This window comes from Megascapheus bottae, chromosome 20 (assembly GCF_031878675.1).
Source record: "Megascapheus bottae isolate mThoBot1 chromosome 20, mThoBot2.hap1, whole genome shotgun sequence".
NCBI classification, from domain to species: Eukaryota; Metazoa; Chordata; class Mammalia; order Rodentia; family Geomyidae; genus Megascapheus; species Megascapheus bottae.
Genome location: NC_143528.1, coordinates 31,198,129 through 31,216,451, shown reverse-complemented (window position 1 = coordinate 31,216,451; position 18,323 = coordinate 31,198,129). Strand labels below are relative to the sequence as shown.

The following is an 18,323-nucleotide window of genomic DNA, read 5'->3' as shown; positions in this document are numbered from 1 at the left end:
CTATCTGGCAAATATCATGTAACCCTTTTATTAATTACAATAAAAAATATATACATATAAAAAAGAATAGACATATAAGTGTTTGGAATTAATTGGAGAAAAATCTGTTCATTTTTCCTTATGTCCTTGAATAAAACTTCTCCACCAGCAGTTGAGAGAAAGTGGATTGCAAGTTGTGCCACTGTTAGATGGAATCTCAAGGACTCAGTCCCAGGCTCCAAACTCAGGAAAGGAATTTTAACACCCTAAACCTCTATTTGTCTCTTTGCGGGTATGCCCCACATTGAGGTTTCTTTTCTTTTGAAGCCACTGACAAAAGACTGGGGTGTATTTCTTTCCCAGACAAAGATGAATGCACAAAGGATAATGGTGGATGTCAGCACGAGTGTGTTAACACTATGGGAAGTTACATGTGTCAGTGCCGGAATGGATTTGTGCTGCACGAGAACAAACATGACTGCAAAGAAGGTAGGAGAAGAAAGTAGCCTTCCTTCACAGCTCTGATTTCGTGAGGGTGGAGGAAAGCCTGGCTCTTAAGCAGAATTTATTACTTACATGACCATTATTAATATCATACTAATTAGTTGAATGGATACTAATTATGTGAATTGCTCTTACCAGGCCAAAGCCTATAAAAATAAATTGTGTATAACATCCAAAGCTGTATTAATGGAGATGGCAATGTATCATCTAAAGCTTTTGCTCTACACATGGTTGGTAGGGTAACAAGTTGAGAAGTTGCTAGTAGGCCACCTGGTAGTCAAAAACACATCACATTATCCTCAGGTCTTTGTAGATCAGATCGTATAAGCTTAATTTCTACAAAATGTTTTCCTTTGATGTGATATCCCTTCTTGTGGACAACACACCACGTACAGTTCAGCTGCAAGTATCTTAAGGCTGCTGCAGGATGCTGCTGATCCTACAAACTCTGAATTTTCTGGAAAGCAAAAAGCAGGGATGATGGAATTGAGAAAACCCTTATCATGACTCAATCCAAAATTCTTACAATGATGTAATGTTGCAGAGGTATGGATTGAACCTGAGTCTGCTTACAGGCTACACCAGCGCTGTGTCACTAAGCTCTGGGCCTAGTCTTTTTAAGGTCAATATCTTGCTATATATTCCTCATTTGTTTGGTAGGAGCTGAGTTTCATCTCTGTTTCTCTCTGTGTTTTTCTCTCTCTTTCTCTCTTTCATTCCCCTGTAGAAAATCCAAATCTCCCTGTGAAAATCTAGCATGGTTAGGAGGTCGGTATAGTTCTAAGGAATAAACACCAGTGATTGTCTTTACTGGGCATGAACTCTTCTTGTACAGCCTAGCAGTTGAGCAGTGTACTCTCCTAAAAGGGAAGAACTTCCCCACATAGGGTGGGGACATCTCATGTTAATTGAGTGAGGCAGTCTTTGAGGTTAGTTTAGAAGCTATCTCCAAGACTAGCAGCTGTTTACTTATTTTCCCCTAGTGTTCCATTTCTGTCAGGAAATGGAAACTACTTCATTCTAAGAACTAAAATTATGTTTAAGTATTCAGATAAATACCAAGGGGAACAAAAATGTAAATACTTGATTTATAATATACCCTATTGATGTTGATTAGCTGTTGGCTGGGGGGGGGGGAAATAACAATTGCATAGTCTCTTGATTTGTGTGTGGAATGTATTGTTTTGCACATAGCTAATGCTGATATTCTTGGTTGTCAATATATGTTGTTCTACTGAAGTCTCAGTTGATGGAACCAAGGGTTTGAAATAATTTGTTTTCTTTTAAGAGTTTACCAAATATGTAGTAAATAATTTCCAGGGAGTCAGACAACAAGCATTGTCTGATTATGCCCAGCAACATTTCTGCCAAAGCAGGTGAAGGCAACAACTGAGATTAGAATGATTAGCTAGTGTTCAGGAAAATCTTTCCACTCAGCGGAGGGCAAATAGGCTACTTGTTTCCTAGCCTAGTCCAAGCTTGGATTCGATTTGTCCACGAACTGATAGTATCCTTCTTGGCACAGCTGAATGTGAGCAGAAGATTCATAGTCCGAGTGGCATCATTACCAGCCCTAACTGGCCAGACAAGTACCCCAGCAGGAAAGAATGTACGTGGGAAATCATCACCATTCCCGGCCACCGGATCAAATTAGTAAGTGAGCCCATCCCTCTTTCCACTGCATGCCTTGTGCAAGGGGTACACGGTAGGGGTGGGGTAAGCATGGGGGCAGAATGTTTGGTTCATTGCACTGAACCAGTGGACAGCTGGAAAATGTTTCCCTTTTCATGCTTTCCTAATGACACTAAATCAATCCTGGCTTAATCCTAGATCAAGGAGGTAGCCATATTGTAGTTCTTTAGTTACCTTTAGGGTTCCTTTCCAAAATGCTTAAAAAGGCCTTACTAAAGTGGATGCAAACATATGGGCTTACTTTCTAATAGTTTACTGGCAATAATGTTCTGAAATGGGGGGATCAATGAAAGAACAAAAAAGTCAGGCATCCAGCAAGAAAAATGATAATCACTGCCTACACACAGCATAATATAATCTACTGTTTTGTGAATTCTATGTGCCCCTTATACAAAGCACATCTTTTTATAATGAAATCAATTTTGTCTTATGGTTTGGAGAATATTACTTTTGCATAATATATTATCCTCTGTAGTGAGATGCTGAATTCCCCCCCCCACTTATTATATATGAATAATTCAAATACAAGTATTGTTTGCTTCCCCTCCTATATTCTGTAGGTATTGTATTCTGGCCTGCTTGTCTGATATTAAATGTTAACTTTTATTACAGAGTTTATAAATTCTCTACTTTAAGGAAATAAAATCATAGGAATATGGAAATTAGAAGAGTTACTTTTGATATACTATATTTAGAACCAAGAATTACTGTCCAGCAAGGCTCAGAACACAGTCAAGCAGACATTAGAGAAATTATGTCAGGAATGAACATGAGGCTACCAGTCTGATGTAGTCCATTGAGGTACAAGGCATAATTTTAATTTCTCTGTTTAGACTCTTCCATTCAGTGACTTTTGGTGGGGGCAACAAAAAATATTTGTTTAAATGAAGCACTATAATAAAATCAGGCACTGATTGGGAGTTCTTTCTATTTGCTGTATCTTATAAATGTGCCTTCATATGAAGTCACCATTTTAAGTCACTCAATTGATGCACTCTAGATGCTGAGATGACAGCGTGGCAGGAATTACATTGCTCCTGTCCTGTCCAAGGTCCTGATCAAGGGAAATTATTTTTAAAACTGGTGTCTTTCTATCATGTACTATGCTAAAGAACTGGGATCTGGAAAAACTGGTAAAATCTTCTATATTTTAAAAATAGTCACTTTCTCATGCCATTCCACAAATAAAATTACTTGCATCTTTGTCACCATTGGAAAGTGCCTCCCAGAAGATACAGCATAGCCTGTCTTAACAAGACGCTGCATGTAAGCTAGATAGAATGAAGAACCAATGTGGGTACAGGGCCTAATACTTTCGAGGCGACATCATGTTGGTGTCCTGAATGATACAGAGTGGCCCCTAGAAGTTCAGATGACTTAGAAGGTTTGCAAAGTTTTAACAGTCTGAATTCCTTAAGATTCATATAGTTTTTTGCTATATTTTATCTTTCTTTTTTACTATAGCAGCCTATATTAGAGAAGGAAGAGGCATAATTTCTGTGGGTGTATGGATTTAATAATTTATATTAAAATAGTTATTAAATGCAAATCAATATTTGTAAGGCAAAGTAATCATGAGTAAATTTAAAAATATACAACAGGGAATGATGGAGAGACTAGGAACATATGTTTGAAACTCAGAGACTTCGGTCCAGATCCTAGCCCTTCTGCTCACTCTGTTCTATCACAGGAAAGATATTTATCCTTGGATACCCTTTATTTGTTCATGGGGAAATTGGGGATAATGCTGAATCATATATTTTGTATGTGTATTAAGTGAAAAAAAATAACATATTTGTTCTCATGCCTTATTAAATATCAACAAGTATCAGTGGATAATATCCAAGCAGTAATAGTAATGATAATTATTAATAAAAACCATATGCCTTTTTATTATATTATTTAATCATGACCCAATAAGAGATTTCCCACAGCCTTGTGAATGAGAAACTCACTCTTAATAGTGGGAAATGTAGCAAATTATCCCTTTTCAGAAAATCTTGTATTTAAAGGCAATCATGTAGAAAATTTTATAGACTTTATGTACTATAATCTGTTTTGCAACCATTTTAATGCCAGCACTTTATTGTAAGAACAGCCAGACAATACACAAATGAATAGATTTTATTTTGTTTCACTAAAGTCAAATGATAAAAACAGGCCATAGGCCAGAATTGGCCTGTGGGATGTTGTTCATTTTCCCTGGAGCTAAGAAAGTTTGGAAAACAAATTTGAACTGGGTCCCATTGGCTAGCCCTTGCAACCCCAGCTAGCTACTCAGGAGGCTGAGATCCAGAAACAATTAAAAAAAGAATACAGATCATAGATTCATAGTCCATGTGATTGTTTCCCTGAAAATAGTATGTACTGAGATGGTGAAAATGTTTAGCCCTTATATTTTGTGGAGTAAAGAACAATGGATATTGACATTCATCCCTCTAACCTATAGAACCTGGTAATCTGTCACCTTCATGAAAAGGAACTTTGTAGATGGGTTGAAGTTCAGGATCTTAAATGGAGAAAATGTCCTGGATGACTTGTGTGGTTTGATCACAAGGTCCTTAGAAGTGGGAAGCAGAAAGTAAGGGCAACCAGGATGCAGTATCATGAATGTTGGAGGAATCAAGAACTTAGAAAGACACAGAGAGCTGGGAGTGGTGGCTCACGCCTGTAATCCTAGATGCTCTGGAAGCTGAGGATCACGGTTCAAAGCCAGCTTGAACCTGAAGGAGTTTCAAAAATGGGAATGTCTTCGGGGAATCTTCTGTGGCTTTGTGTTTCTGGTGTTTCAAAATTCAAAATTCCACATTCTGCATCATTTAGATATGAATACTCATGGCTCAGCATGTGTAATAGCAGCAGATAGTGCATTATATCTGTCACTGTAACCTCCAGAAACATTTTTAAAAAGCTATTCCAATTCCAAGGGCTCCTATAACACTTTCTTTGCTGTATACTTTTTTTAAAAAAACTGAGAGAAGCTCACTACATGTGGATACCTCTATGTGGTTGTCTCTGTAGCATGAAAGCCTATGAGATCTCAGCATTTGTTTTGACTTTGATTGTGTGGCTTGGAGCTGTTGATCGGGCCGATTTCTAGAAAAAGACCACCCAGTCTTTTTCATTTGACCTAACAACCTAGTCCACAAGGAAAATATATATCACTTGAGCATATGCCAGCTGTGGAATCTTTTGCTTAATATACCTCTTATTGACTCAGCATGATTTCTTTATTAATTTGATAGAAAGCCATTTGTTTCTAGACTAGGTGGTGAGATTGCCAGCAACCCACTAGCTCAATGTCATTTTGTATAGAACTGTTTTGCCCTGTTAAACAGATGTTATTATTTACTCCCATGATCTCAGATTTCATTAGAGAGTACAGTAGTTGTGTATTCATCTCTGTCACCTAGTTTTTCAGTGGTTCACTGAATGGTCTCACTACGTTTTAAGTCTGCAAATTTAGATCCTTTTTTAGTCAATGCTTCTAGGATAAAAATCAAAGAACATTACACCTATCTTGTAGAATGTTCTCTTCTAGTCATTATGTATGACTAGAACTGGAATGGTTTGCAGATAATGCATTTTTTTTCTTTCTTGAAGCACGGTTTTACTATCTTGAAATTATACTCTTATAATTCAGAAGCTTGGTTTCGTAATTAATAAAGAAGGATGGGTGGAATTGGACCCGTTTTCTCATGGCAATTTCTCATTGGTTGCAAACACCGTTAATTTAGTGTCATACTATATGGCCTTATTTATCTAGATTTTGTTCTATTGTGAATCTCTGCTAGGAGAGCCCAAGTTTTCTACTGTCTATGTCAGGTGAGGGAAACCATTGAGCCTATGTTCCTTTGAGTCTGACTTACTTCACTTAATATGATTTTTTTCTAAGTCTTTCCATTTCCTTACAAATGAGGCAATATTGTTTTTTTTCTGACAGCAGCATAGTGCTATAAATACCACATCTTGTTGATCTACTCATCAACTGAGGGACATTGGGTTGATTCCATATCTTTGCTGTGGTAAATAGTATAGCATTCATGTTCATGTATAAAATTAATTGACCATATTCTTGAAATTGATGCTTCAATAACTGCATCAACAAGACTTATTCAAAAATCTAGACATTCGTTAGGGTTTTCTATGTCCCATTTGTTGTATCTACTTTATTCTACTCTGGCACTGGTTTTCGGGTATTAAGTTGAATAGCGTGAACTCCTAAGATCAGATGTTTGTAGGCTGCGCTTTAGGATAAATGCCATCTGTTAAAATCTGTAGATTCAATGTGTGATATTTCCAGTGAGATTCTTTGTGTTTTCTCCTTTTGAAAGTTTTCTTTTCACATTATTCAGTGATTTTTTTTGTCTGATGACATGAACATTTCTTTTTACTCGCAATGACTGTAACAACTGCTGACTTTAATGCTTATTGGTTATTGTGATTTAATATTTGTTTCCCCTTTTCTTTAAACTAGGTCTTTAGTGAGTTTGAGATTGAGCAGCATCAAGAATGTGCCTATGATCACTTAGAAGTATTTGATGGACAAACTGAAAAGTCACCAATTCTTGGACGCTTGTGTGGCAACAAGATCCCAGATCCCCTTGTGGCTACAGGAAATCAAATGTTTGTTCGGTTCATTTCTGATGCCTCTGTTCAGAGAAAGGGCTTTCAAGCCACACATTCCACAGGTTAGCTTCTCTCCTTTGACTGAACTCCAGGTATCTTTTCTGGAGAATGTGTGTTTTGGGCTCAGTAACTAGATCATACATAAAGTTCCGAGAAGCTCTCACTGAAGTACATTGTGTGAGATAGTTTCAGAACTATTGTCTATGCTGCTACATAAATAGCCTTGCAACACTACAGCTGGGTTTTGATATGATCTGTGACCATGTCATATGGTGGAGTATTTGTATAATAAATTTTACTGATGTGTCCATTTTAACAGATAGGAATCTATATCTAGCTATTGGAAACTTTCATAAGCTGTAGAGTTAGTTAGCTTCTCCTCGTATATATTTTTAAATAAACATAGAGAAAGAATAATTAAGGTACTAGGATTTGAACTTGCTAGGCTGATACTCCATCACTTAAGCCACTTCTCTAGTCCTCCTTTGTGGTTGTGAACATTTTGCCTAAATTAGCCTCATGTGCTGATGGTCCTGCTGTTATCAACTTCCCAGGAAGCCAGCATTGCAGTCATAGGACACTGGCACCCCGTCTCTTTATGTTCTTTCTTTGTCAACTCTTCGTTTCTCACCCACTCCTTCCCCTCTTCCTCTTCTCCCTTACCCTCCTCCTCCTCCTTATAAGTACTAGGATTTGAATTCAGAGCCTCTACTTGCTTGGCAAGTTCTCTACCACTGAACCACTCTTCCAGCCCTTTCTTATTTTAATTTTGCTATGGAACATAATCTTTTTTTCTAATCCTAATCTCCAATTCAAATTTTGCATCTAGTCTTTAAAAGATAAAGTTTAATTTAGAGAAACAGACATTATATCTATAATATATATAATACAATTGTTCATAATTTGGAGCAAATTTAATTGTACGTACCTTAAAATGCTAAGGAATTAAAAAAGTTACAGCTGTTTGCTGAAATCATTTAGCTTCCACTGCCACCTAGTGGTACGGCTGATGTATGCAGTTTGATTATAATTCTGAAAGAATTCTGTCTTGGTGTAAAAGGCAGTTTAATAATAGTAAAACAAGTTGCACATGAAATTATTTTAAAACAATTACTTTTGCCATGAGTTCCTAAACTTGTTTCACTTTTTAAAAAAATGTGTCTAGATTTTTAATTATTCCATTTCCCAATATTATTTTCACATTCTAGTGCAAAACCATTTCTTTGTCTGATATTTGGTCTACATTGTCTAAACTTATTTTAATCAGAAAACACATGCACCATTCCAAGTGGAAGGATGCTCATTGCGAGAAACACCTTTGTCAGCTGAGCATGCATATCTTGGGTCTTCTCTTAGAAGACATGGCTGTGACACAGGAGAGGAGAAAGTAATTTTTAAAACATGGCATTGTCTGACAGCAGATTTTTTTTAAAAAGTAGTAAATGGGGTTGTATTATTTGTCAATGACATTTACAAATCAATAATATGTTGTTACACTTCTTAGAAAAGAAAGCATTTTGGTCCAAGTCAATTAGAATGGTCACTAAAAAGCACTGGAGCTGTTATGGAGTTTAACACAGCACACATACAAACAAGCCTTTTAGATAAAATGAAGACATGTTCCTGTTTCACCTCTCTCTCTCTCTCTCTCTCTCTCTCTCTCTCTCTCTGTGTCTGTCTTTCTTTTCTTTCTTTGTTCTCCAAAGTCAAGTAGAAAATTCTCTGAAAGTTTATAAAGTACTTGCAAACCATTTACTTAACAGCACTATTGCTGATATTGTCAATGCCATCTTTTCTGTTTTCCTATTTGGATAAATGCATTGGCACAGCTGTTGAAAACTTGTTTATTCTCTTTGAAAATCATCTCTCAAAGGAATTTGTTGTAAGCTACGATGACCTGAAGCTGAAAGTCATGGGATTCTAAAACACACTCAGAGAATTCTTTTCATGTTATATAAGAATTCCTCCAGGGCCTATGAAAATCATTCTTCTGTGTAAATAACAATGAAATTGGACCGGGAGTGTAGCCTAGTGGTAGCCTAGCATGCACTGAGCTCGATTCCTTGGTATCTCATACATAGAAAAGGCCGGAAATGATGCTGTGGCTCAAGTGGTAGAGCTCTAGCCTTGGGAAAGCCCAAGGACACGTTAAGGCCCTGAGTTCAAGCCGTAAGCCCCAAACCCCAAATCCTCAAACCAAAAAACAAAAGAGAATAATAAAATGTTCATTCTTAAGAAGATTCTCATTTTTTTTCTCATGGCCAGATTATTATTTTATCATTTTTTCTTTTAGTGGTATGAATAGTGATCATATGAATGATGATTTCACTTGAAACCAATAAAGAACAGTGAATTTCTTGGTGTTTTTTTTTTTTTTAATTTTCTTACTTGTAGTTTAAACTACGCTAAAAAGTGCTAAAAAGTAATCAAGATTTTTTTTTGCCAGTCCTGGGCTTGAGCTCAGGTCCTGAGCACTGTCCTTGGACTTTCTCAAGGCTAGAGCTCTAGCACTTGAGCCTCAGTACCATTTCCAGCTTTTTTCTATGTATGTGGTACCGAGGAATCGAACCCAGGTCTTCATGCATACTAGGAAGCATTCTACCACTAGGCCAAACCCCCGGCCCAGTAATCAAGATTTAAAAAACAAACAAACAAACAAACAAAAAACAATCTTTGTCAACATGGTGGAATTCCTTTTCCTGCATGATCCCATACTTTATTTCCTTGTGGATGTTTGTACTCTTTCTTCCTTTCCCCTCTCAGTTGTGTTTTCTTTGTTTTTGTTTTTGTTTTCTTTTTTATTTTTTCTCCAAGCTGAGGCTGGTGGCAAGCTGTATCTTCTGGATCCTGGCATTGATTTCTCTACTTTATTTCTGTAAAGTGGGAACACAAATCTGAATGTATTTTCTACAAACTCCTGGTCCTCTCCCCTTCTTCTTGGACTGCTGAACCAAAACTCACCTACATTTTTGACAGTTCTTTGAAAGTGAAATATAAGTTTTCTTTTCTCAGAGCAGTTGGAGTATTTTAAAGTGTTACTGAATTCTGTTTGGCCTTTTGTTTTATACTTCATAAGAATAATGACAACGTCAATATTTGCTGGGCTCTTACTATGAGTCGGGCACTAATGAAATATTTATATAGTTATCAATTTCCTATTCATTGACATCCTTTGATGTAGATACTACTTATTATCTTCCGTTTTAGATGTTAGGTTGTACAGGTCTGGGGTGTAGCTCAGCTGCTAAACACATGCTTTGTACGTGCATGCCCCTGGGGTGATTTTGCTAGTGAATTTGAAAACTCCCACTAGTATTGGTATCCTTAATCTCACCTGTCTCTTTTCCTGGGGTGGAACGTGGATCAATGCAGTAGCATGGCTTTCCCAGTAACAGTGTCCATGGATGTAAGAGCATCCAACCTATGATGGCTAGATTTGGGGCGTGTGCCAAGATCTATAACACACTCTGACTCTCCAGTGCCCTATCTGCTGCTGAGAGACTGAGATCAGACAGCGTTTAGACTATGAGGACGTTGAAACTGGACCTGAGGCCCCTCATGTACTCATTTTTTTTCATTCCTGGGCAGAGTGTGGTGGCCGATTGAAAGCAGAACCCAAACCCAAAGACCTGTACTCGCACGCACAATTTGGTGACAATAACTACCCAGGACAGCTCGACTGTGAATGGCTGTTAGTATCAGAACCAGGCTCTCGGCTTGAATTATCTTTCCAGACTTTTGAAGTCGAAGAAGAAGCCGATTGTGGCTACGACTATGTTGAACTCTTTGACGGTGTCGATTCAACAGCTGTGGAACTTGGTCGATTCTGTGGATCAGGGGTAAATACACACTATTTATAGGATACTTTAGAAATCATTTTTAAATGCCTGTTACTTTATGATTGATATGTGTAACGAGTACAACAGGATATTATTGCTATCCTGATGAGAAGCTCCACTTCTCTTCTACCCTTATGGCTTTTCAACTTCTAATGAAAATTTACATGATGGTATAAAATTAGCAGATGAATTCAGTATACTTGTCACTTAACAAGCTCTGCCTGTTGTTTTGTTTGTTTGTTTTTGCCAGTCCTGGGCTTGAGCTCAGGGCCTGAGCACTGTCCTTGGACTTTCTCAAGGCTAGAGCTCTACCACTTGAGCCACAGCACCATTTCCAGCTTTTTTCTGTGTATGTGATACCCAGGAATTGAACCCCAGTCTTTGTGCATGCTAGGCAAGCACTTTACCACTACGCCAAACTCCCGGCCCCAGGTTCTGCCTCTTAACTGTGGAATATGCACTTAAATTCTTAGTACTCTTTAATCAGTATATGTAAGCACACGATCTTCACAATGTCTTTTGCCTTTCCTAAGTTAAAACACAAAATAAAAAAAGAAAGACTAGGCATCCCATTCAAAATTACATTCCCTTCTCAACGAAGAGGTTTGGGTGGAATGTCAAGATCACAGTCTGTATGTAGGGCTAGCCAGTATACAGACACTTGTTTCATTGTATGGGGTTGTATGTACACTTAATTGGTGCTGTGAACAGGACACTTGAAGGTTTTCTCAATCTCTTGCTCCTGGGCTCATTGTACTAATCTAGATTAGTCTTTTAAATATGTATTTTGTTGTAAAATAGTAGCTCCAAGCTTTTGTCTTGCAAAACCAATAGCTGTTGCCTACAGGACACTGTTGAATTCTATTCCCCATAACACCTGAAAAAAAATACAATAGCTCCTTAATAGGTTTTTAAAATCAGAAATGCAAGAAGATTCAGGTTCTAGAAGAGGCTCAGACTAATTTCGGAAATGGATTTACTATCTCTTTAGCCTTCCCGAACTTCAATATAATATTTGGAAATCAAAGCAGTTGGTCTTAAGGGTTTGAGGAAAACATCCCCAATTCTAGAAGAGTGCCCAGAACTTGTAAACAAACCCCACCCCAGCGTTGACATGGTCTGGAGTATCATTTTCCTTTCTGAATATCCTGTTTCAGCATCTAAAAAGGCAGAAGTCAATATGAATATTTTTCAAGGTTGTAGGAAAGATTACATACCAAAGAAAATGTCATTAAACATGCACGACATTGAAGAAAAGTGACCATTTCTCATTTTTTCTTTGCCTTATTTCCACTTTAGCCACCAGAAGAAATCTATTCAGTTGGAGACACAGTTTTAATTCACTTTCACACCGATGACACCATCAATAAAAAAGGATTTTATGTAAGGTACAAGAGCATAAGATATCCAGAAACCATGCATACCAAAAAATAACACCAGAACCTCTGTTTGAAGATAAACGGATGTCCAAATGAAGAGAAGACATATTTTTCTAAACTGATGATATTCACACAACTGTTTTATATAATGAATTTGAGCAAAAACAAAACTGCAAGACTAGAGTTCTCTCTGTACTAAAGGAGAAACTTCCAGTTAATCCTGATCAGCATTACAAGGGTATTTCAACTCCTGGTGGGACAGAAAGACTCACAGGCTCCAAGGACCCACCCAGTCTTTTCTCACAGCTTGAAATAGATGATTCTCCTTGCAATTCCGAGGCCAGGACCCTGTGCAGTATTCTTGGATTCTTTATCCAAGATTTGAGGGAATGCACCATCATCAGCTTGCAAGTCTAAAACTGGAAAACTCTCTTCTTTGTCTTAGCATAATTGCTGTGACTTTGCATCTCACAAACAATGGAAACTAGATGCTTAGAAGTGGGTGTGAAGTAGGAGTGTTTTAAAGGTGGTTTGTGCTTTAAGTGTGTGTGTGTGTGTGTGTGTGTGTGTGTGAGAGAGAGAGAGAGAGAGAGAGAGAGAGAGAGAGAGAGAGAGAGAGAGAGAGAGAGAGAGAGATGTTTGGAAACTGGAATATTTCAGCATCATTTTCACTTGCAGGCCAGCTTCACCTCTTTCAATTAGAAATGATCTTGACTGTGCCCTTGTACTCAACGCTTGACAATGCCGAGATGCCAATGGTATCTGTTAATGCGGTTACTTATACTCTTAACATCACTTATTTAATTACTGGAAAATGCCCTGGTACACTTCTTTTTGTGGAAGTGCTGCTTTTTTTCTCTCTCACACCAAACTCAAGAAGCCTAGGATGTCTTTTGAACCTTATCAGAAAACACCCGCGAGGAGTGTGCAGGATCCTAAATGAACTGCCTGCCTGCTTCCTATCAAGTTACTGCTGCTGCTCCATTGTTTTTCCTTTGTGGTTGGTCTGTTATTGGTGTAGTTATTATTGTTGATATTGTCATAGTATGTAGCGTATTTTTAAAAAGTTGAAATGAAGTAGAAGCAGGCTTTGTGAACTATTAAAAGATTTCTTTCTCTTTTCTCTGTTACATCTCTTCCTAGAATTGGTTTTCAGTTGTTTGGTTTTTTTTTTTTCATGCGGTAATGGAAAAGGGTATTCGCTTTTGAAAGAATTTAAATGGTGCTATTCCATACACATCTTTTTTTAAAGAACAAATTTCTGACCTTTGAGCCTATCACTTATAGACTATGAATGTCTCTCTGTGTCCATTTGAAGACTGAAGGTGTGCTAAATTTTTCAGGAGAAGATCATTGCAAGAACAGCATTAATCCCCTGTGTAGGGGAGGGAAGGAGTACTTTGATGCCTTAGATTCTTGTACAATCCTCTAGAGACACATTTTGAAGTGTTGGACTTAACAGTGTATCACCTGTCATTTCTATGGGGGAAAATCCACTTCCATGATTGAAATGGTGATATAAACATGGTGACCTGTTGTTTTTGTAGACCAGTGGAACTTTAGAATGAGTTTCCTCCTTGACAGCTATGTGTGTTTTTAATAGTTTGTATATGAGTATGGGTGAGTGAAGCACTAGAAGGTGGAAAATATTGGGGGGAGGCATGAAAAGTGTGAATTTATGTGCCAAGTCCTACAAGAATCCTGTTTGAAATAGCACCTTTCTTAGGCTTCATGGATAAATAATAGGAGCTTTGTAATTCTCCAGACTGCTAAAGAAATGCTCTTTCCTTTAGAGATCTATATTTTGATATTTCTGGATGTTCAATTAGATGGTTGTTGATGTAGCTTTGTTTCTCTTGCCTGTCCATGAACCTTCAATGTTTGATAAAATTAGGTCTACTTAATTTTTACACAATTAAACTGTACACAGATGTAGCTTATTTGTTTTTATCTTTTTGGTGGTCATTGTTGTTGCTCTGAAAAATCTTCTCCATGTGAATTGTAAAGTGTAAATGACTTTTTTTTTTTAAAAAAAAAAAAAAAAACAGTGTTTCTATTATCCTTGAATGTCACTTTGGAAATGTGTGACTATCGCCTGCAATGTACACAAACCTTTTAGTGGAGCTGATTTATTCCAGTAACATTTTTTCCCACTGATCTCTAATTGACCATGATATGCCAGGGATGGAAGAGAGAGACAAGACACAGACATTTACCTAGGAATCGCCAGGTCCTGTTAAAAGCCCTGGGCTAGGCATGCGCAGTAGGTCTTACTAACCTCCATCTTACCCATTAAAGAAGGGTCCATAGTCTCCTTTCACAGCTCAGGAAGTGAGGCACAGAGATATGTGGAACATGCTAGAAGAACAGTGTAAAATTCGGTATAGAAACCCAACTTGTCTGAGTGGAAATTTTGTGCTTGGTCTACAAAATGGAGTAGGCACATCCTTGATAGACATAAATGGTAGATTTTTTTTATCATGAAACTTTTCCTTATAAAGTAAATTAGAGGGTGAGACACAGTCAACACTTTCAGAATAAACATATTCCTTTTAGGATTAGAATGTCAACTGTAGATACCTTTAGGAACCAGAATTAGTACTAAACAGTAAAAATAAACATCCTATAGTTTGGAGTTAAAATGAGCCTTTGTCAAAAATTAATTTGTTAAATTATTTTACCTGGCATGGTAGGGAAAAATATAGTTGTCTGTTTTAAGAAGTAGTCTGGACGTTCTGACTGATACTGTTGGCAGCCATCTGGATGTTTGTGCAACATGACTGGGATATTACGAAAAGTTTTCAGAAGACTTGTCAGAACTTTAAGTCTCCTACATGGATATTAATTTTCGTTATATCTTATGTCAGATATTAGAATTACTGCATATTATTTTATAGTCATTCAACATTTGCCTTAAATGTGTTGTTAAATGAAAACGCAGACAGCTTCATCTGTTGTTTTGTTAATAATTGTTAGCTATTGTCCTAGGCATTTTATTAAATTAATTTTGTAAATTATTTTCAACCCTTCATCAGTATATTGGTCGTGTTTTATATTTGCCAAGTGTCTAAGTTTCATACAATCCGCTGGTGTGCATGTGTATGCACACCCATACATACACAAACATAGACAAATACAAACACAAACTGTTTTCCCTTAATTTGAGCCAATTAAATTACTTTTAAAAGTTAATTAAAAAGTAAATTTCAAAAACTAAAGCCTAAAATACCCACATGCTTATTGGCTTTTTGCCATAAATATACCATGATAATCAGATTCAAAATTTGTTCAGCTTGTTTTTAAAATCTCTTTTATTGAGCTGCTGTAGTCACTGAATCGTCAAGTATTAAGTTTTATGTGTATTTTTTTCTGCCACATAGAAAATATCAACCTAAGTACTTGTGGTTCACACTGTGGCTCACACTTGTAATCCTGGTGACTCCGGAGACTGAGATCTGAGGATTCTGGTTCAAAGCCAGCAGAGGCAGAAGAGTATCCAAGAGTCAGTGGCACCATGGCTTAAAGTACTAGCCTTGAGTAAAATAGCATAGGGACAGTGCCCAGGCAATGAGTTCAAGACTGTGACTGGCAAAAAGAAAATGTAGACACCCCTAATAAATAATTTTATTTATTTTTCACAATGATAAAAGTTATAAAATTTTTTAAAAGTTCTAAGATTGAAGTTTCAATTAATTAAGTTATGGCAATAACCTATGAAAAAGCTCACACTTTTCTAGTTTTATCACTGGCCATCTTGTAACCTGTTCACCTTTTGTTTTTCTTTTTTTGTGGGCTGTGGGGCTTGAACTCTGGGCCTGGGCTCTGTCCCTGACCTTTTCAGCTCAAGGCTACTGCCCTACCCTTTGAGCCACAAAGCCAATTCCACTTTTCCAGTGGTTAATTGGAGATAGGAGAGTCTCAAGGCTGGCTTTGAAACTCAATTCTCAGATCTCAGGCTCCTGAGTAGCTAAGATTACAGGTGTCAGCCACTGCGCCCTGCTCACGTTTTTCTCAACTGAAGAGTCTCAGCCTGACTCCATGCTGATCATGTGACCCTAGTTCCAATCTATGACAGTCCACTTTAGGAACGATGCAGAAAGATGGCACAGCAACAGCAGGTGCCTGTGCACAACTCACAGGGCATAACCTCTCTCCAATATTATAAAAGAGAAATGAATGTGGGGGCTGGGAAAATGCCTTAGTGGCAGAGCATTTGTCTGGTGTGCATGATTCCTTAGTAAACAGAAAAAGCAGGATGTGGTGCTAGGGCTTAAGTGATAGAGTGTGAGCCTTGAGCAAAAGAAGCTTGGGGACAGTGCACAGGTACTGAGTTCAAGCCCCAGGACAGGCACAAAACAAAAACAAGAAAAAAAATGTGATAGAAGTTGCTAATCTTACTAGATTTGCAAGTAGAGATGGAAAATCAACTGTAAAGAAAAATCCTAGATCTCCTCCAGTATTGTGATTTGACACATGATGCTAAGTCCTGGCAGTGGGTCACATCACATTTGTTGTCAGAACAGGCACTTGTGAGTAAATATTGAAATCACTTTTGTTAAGATAGGCTGTTTCTACAGGAATGCAGACACATGCCTTTAACAGTTCTGATTTATTGTCTTCTGTCTGACATCATCCTATTCTTTCTGCCTATGTTTCCACATGTGTAGAAAATTCCTTAATATTTCATTTTTTTGCTCAAATTTTAACTTTTCAGATCAAAATAAAATTAAGTTTTGTGAAAGTGATTTAACACTAGTTGTAAAACATGCTCAATGTCTGACTACATTAAAAATTATGATTTCAAAACCATTTAATGGTATTTAAAATTATTTTTTCCTAAGGATATTATAGGATGATTATGCTATTGACTCTAGTATGAGTATAAAAATAAATTTCCTTTCTGTCAAAAGGTCTGTTAAGATTCTGTTTGAAGAGTAAGCAGAATTTAATGATCATCATTTTCAGTCAAAATGTAAATGAATCTATCAACTCATGATTATATAGTCTCATATATTCTATTACATATATTTGATATATATTTACTATACTTAAGTAGTTGTACAAAGAAGTTACAATCAACTTATAAAGAAATTTATATATTCAATGAATCTTGATTAAAGTCTTTGTTTTCAACATTCTCACCCATTCTTCCCAATCCACCCTTTCCCTCACTTTTCTTGTTTTTTTAGCCTTCCCTCTTCTTTTCTTAGTATTATACATGCACCTTGCCTTCTTCTTGCATATTTTGCACATCTTTTATGAATAAACCACATTGTATGTTACACTGATTATCTCAGGTATTAGCTTTTTATTCATAGCTGAAGACTATGTCTGCAAGCTCTCCTGATAATTCAGCACCTGAGAGACAATACTAAATCAATAGCTCATTTAAATATCTAATTGAATAACACTTACTCCAGGGAAATTTGAGGTTTTAGAAAAATAGTCATTTGAGATGAAGAAAAGAAACTCATATCCTAAGGGCACTATTACATGTTGGAGGAGAGAGGACATGAACAATGTAATTATTAAGAAACAGAGTAAGAAAAAATAGGAAAAAAAAAGAGTTGAAGATTACCAAGCATTTTAGTGAACAATTTTGTTATAGCAAAACTGGGTAAGAGCTATGTTTCACAAGCTGAAATTTCAAATTCAGAAGTAAATCTAGACATAAACACAGAAATCTAGAGTTTTTGAAAAATCCAGATTTCTAGAGATCTAGAATTCTGAGGTTTTCAATTCCTAGATTTCCTAGAAATTTAGACTCTTTAGGAAAGCTAGAAATAAAAAAAATGGCCTTTGAATGATACTAAGTTTCAAAGGGCCTTTGCATTTAAAGCTATTTGGTTTATTCTCTGTAAATTTTTTTTCATTTTAATTTGAACAGAAGCACAAATTGCATTCAACCATTTAAATCAAGATTTTCCTGATGATGACATTCTGTGCAGGCCAATGTGGGGAGGAGATTAACATAAAAATTCAAAACACGGGGATGTTTTATTTCATTTGGTCTATTAATGTTGTCTACTAGTGTTTAGCATATAGCATCCTGGAAAGTGTCAAATGGGGTATGGTTTAAATTTCCCTTCCGACTTTTTTTTTTTAAAAGATTCTTAAAAGACAGTTCTTAGTAGTAAACACAAGCTTTTGTCATTTGCGTGAGGGCTAAAGCCAAATCCTGGTGTATTTATTAGTATCCTGCCATCTTCCCTTCCCATGTTCCTCTTCCACCATGCTCTGGAGCCAATGAGAACCAGAAACTCACGGCATTTGTTTTCATACAATTTGTATGAGAACTGCT

At 36.9% G+C, this 18,323-nt stretch overlaps 1 protein-coding gene across 1 annotated transcript in view; it reads left to right on the top strand.

Moving 5' to 3' along the window:
* The window catches only part of Tll1 (tolloid like 1), a 145,455-nt gene extending 131,575 nt beyond the window's left edge, over positions 1–13,880 (top strand). Inside the window, exons 17-21 of the mRNA XM_090354218.1 lie at positions 343–468; positions 2,009–2,136; positions 6,653–6,866; positions 10,393–10,643; positions 11,943–13,880. Of these exons, the coding sequence (XP_090210344.1) occupies positions 343–468; positions 2,009–2,136; positions 6,653–6,866; positions 10,393–10,643; positions 11,943–12,077 (854 nt within the window). The 3' untranslated portion in view covers positions 12,078–13,880. The remainder of the gene's footprint in view (positions 1–342; positions 469–2,008; positions 2,137–6,652; positions 6,867–10,392; positions 10,644–11,942) is intronic.
* The last annotated feature ends 4,443 nt before the right edge of the window (positions 13,881–18,323 follow it).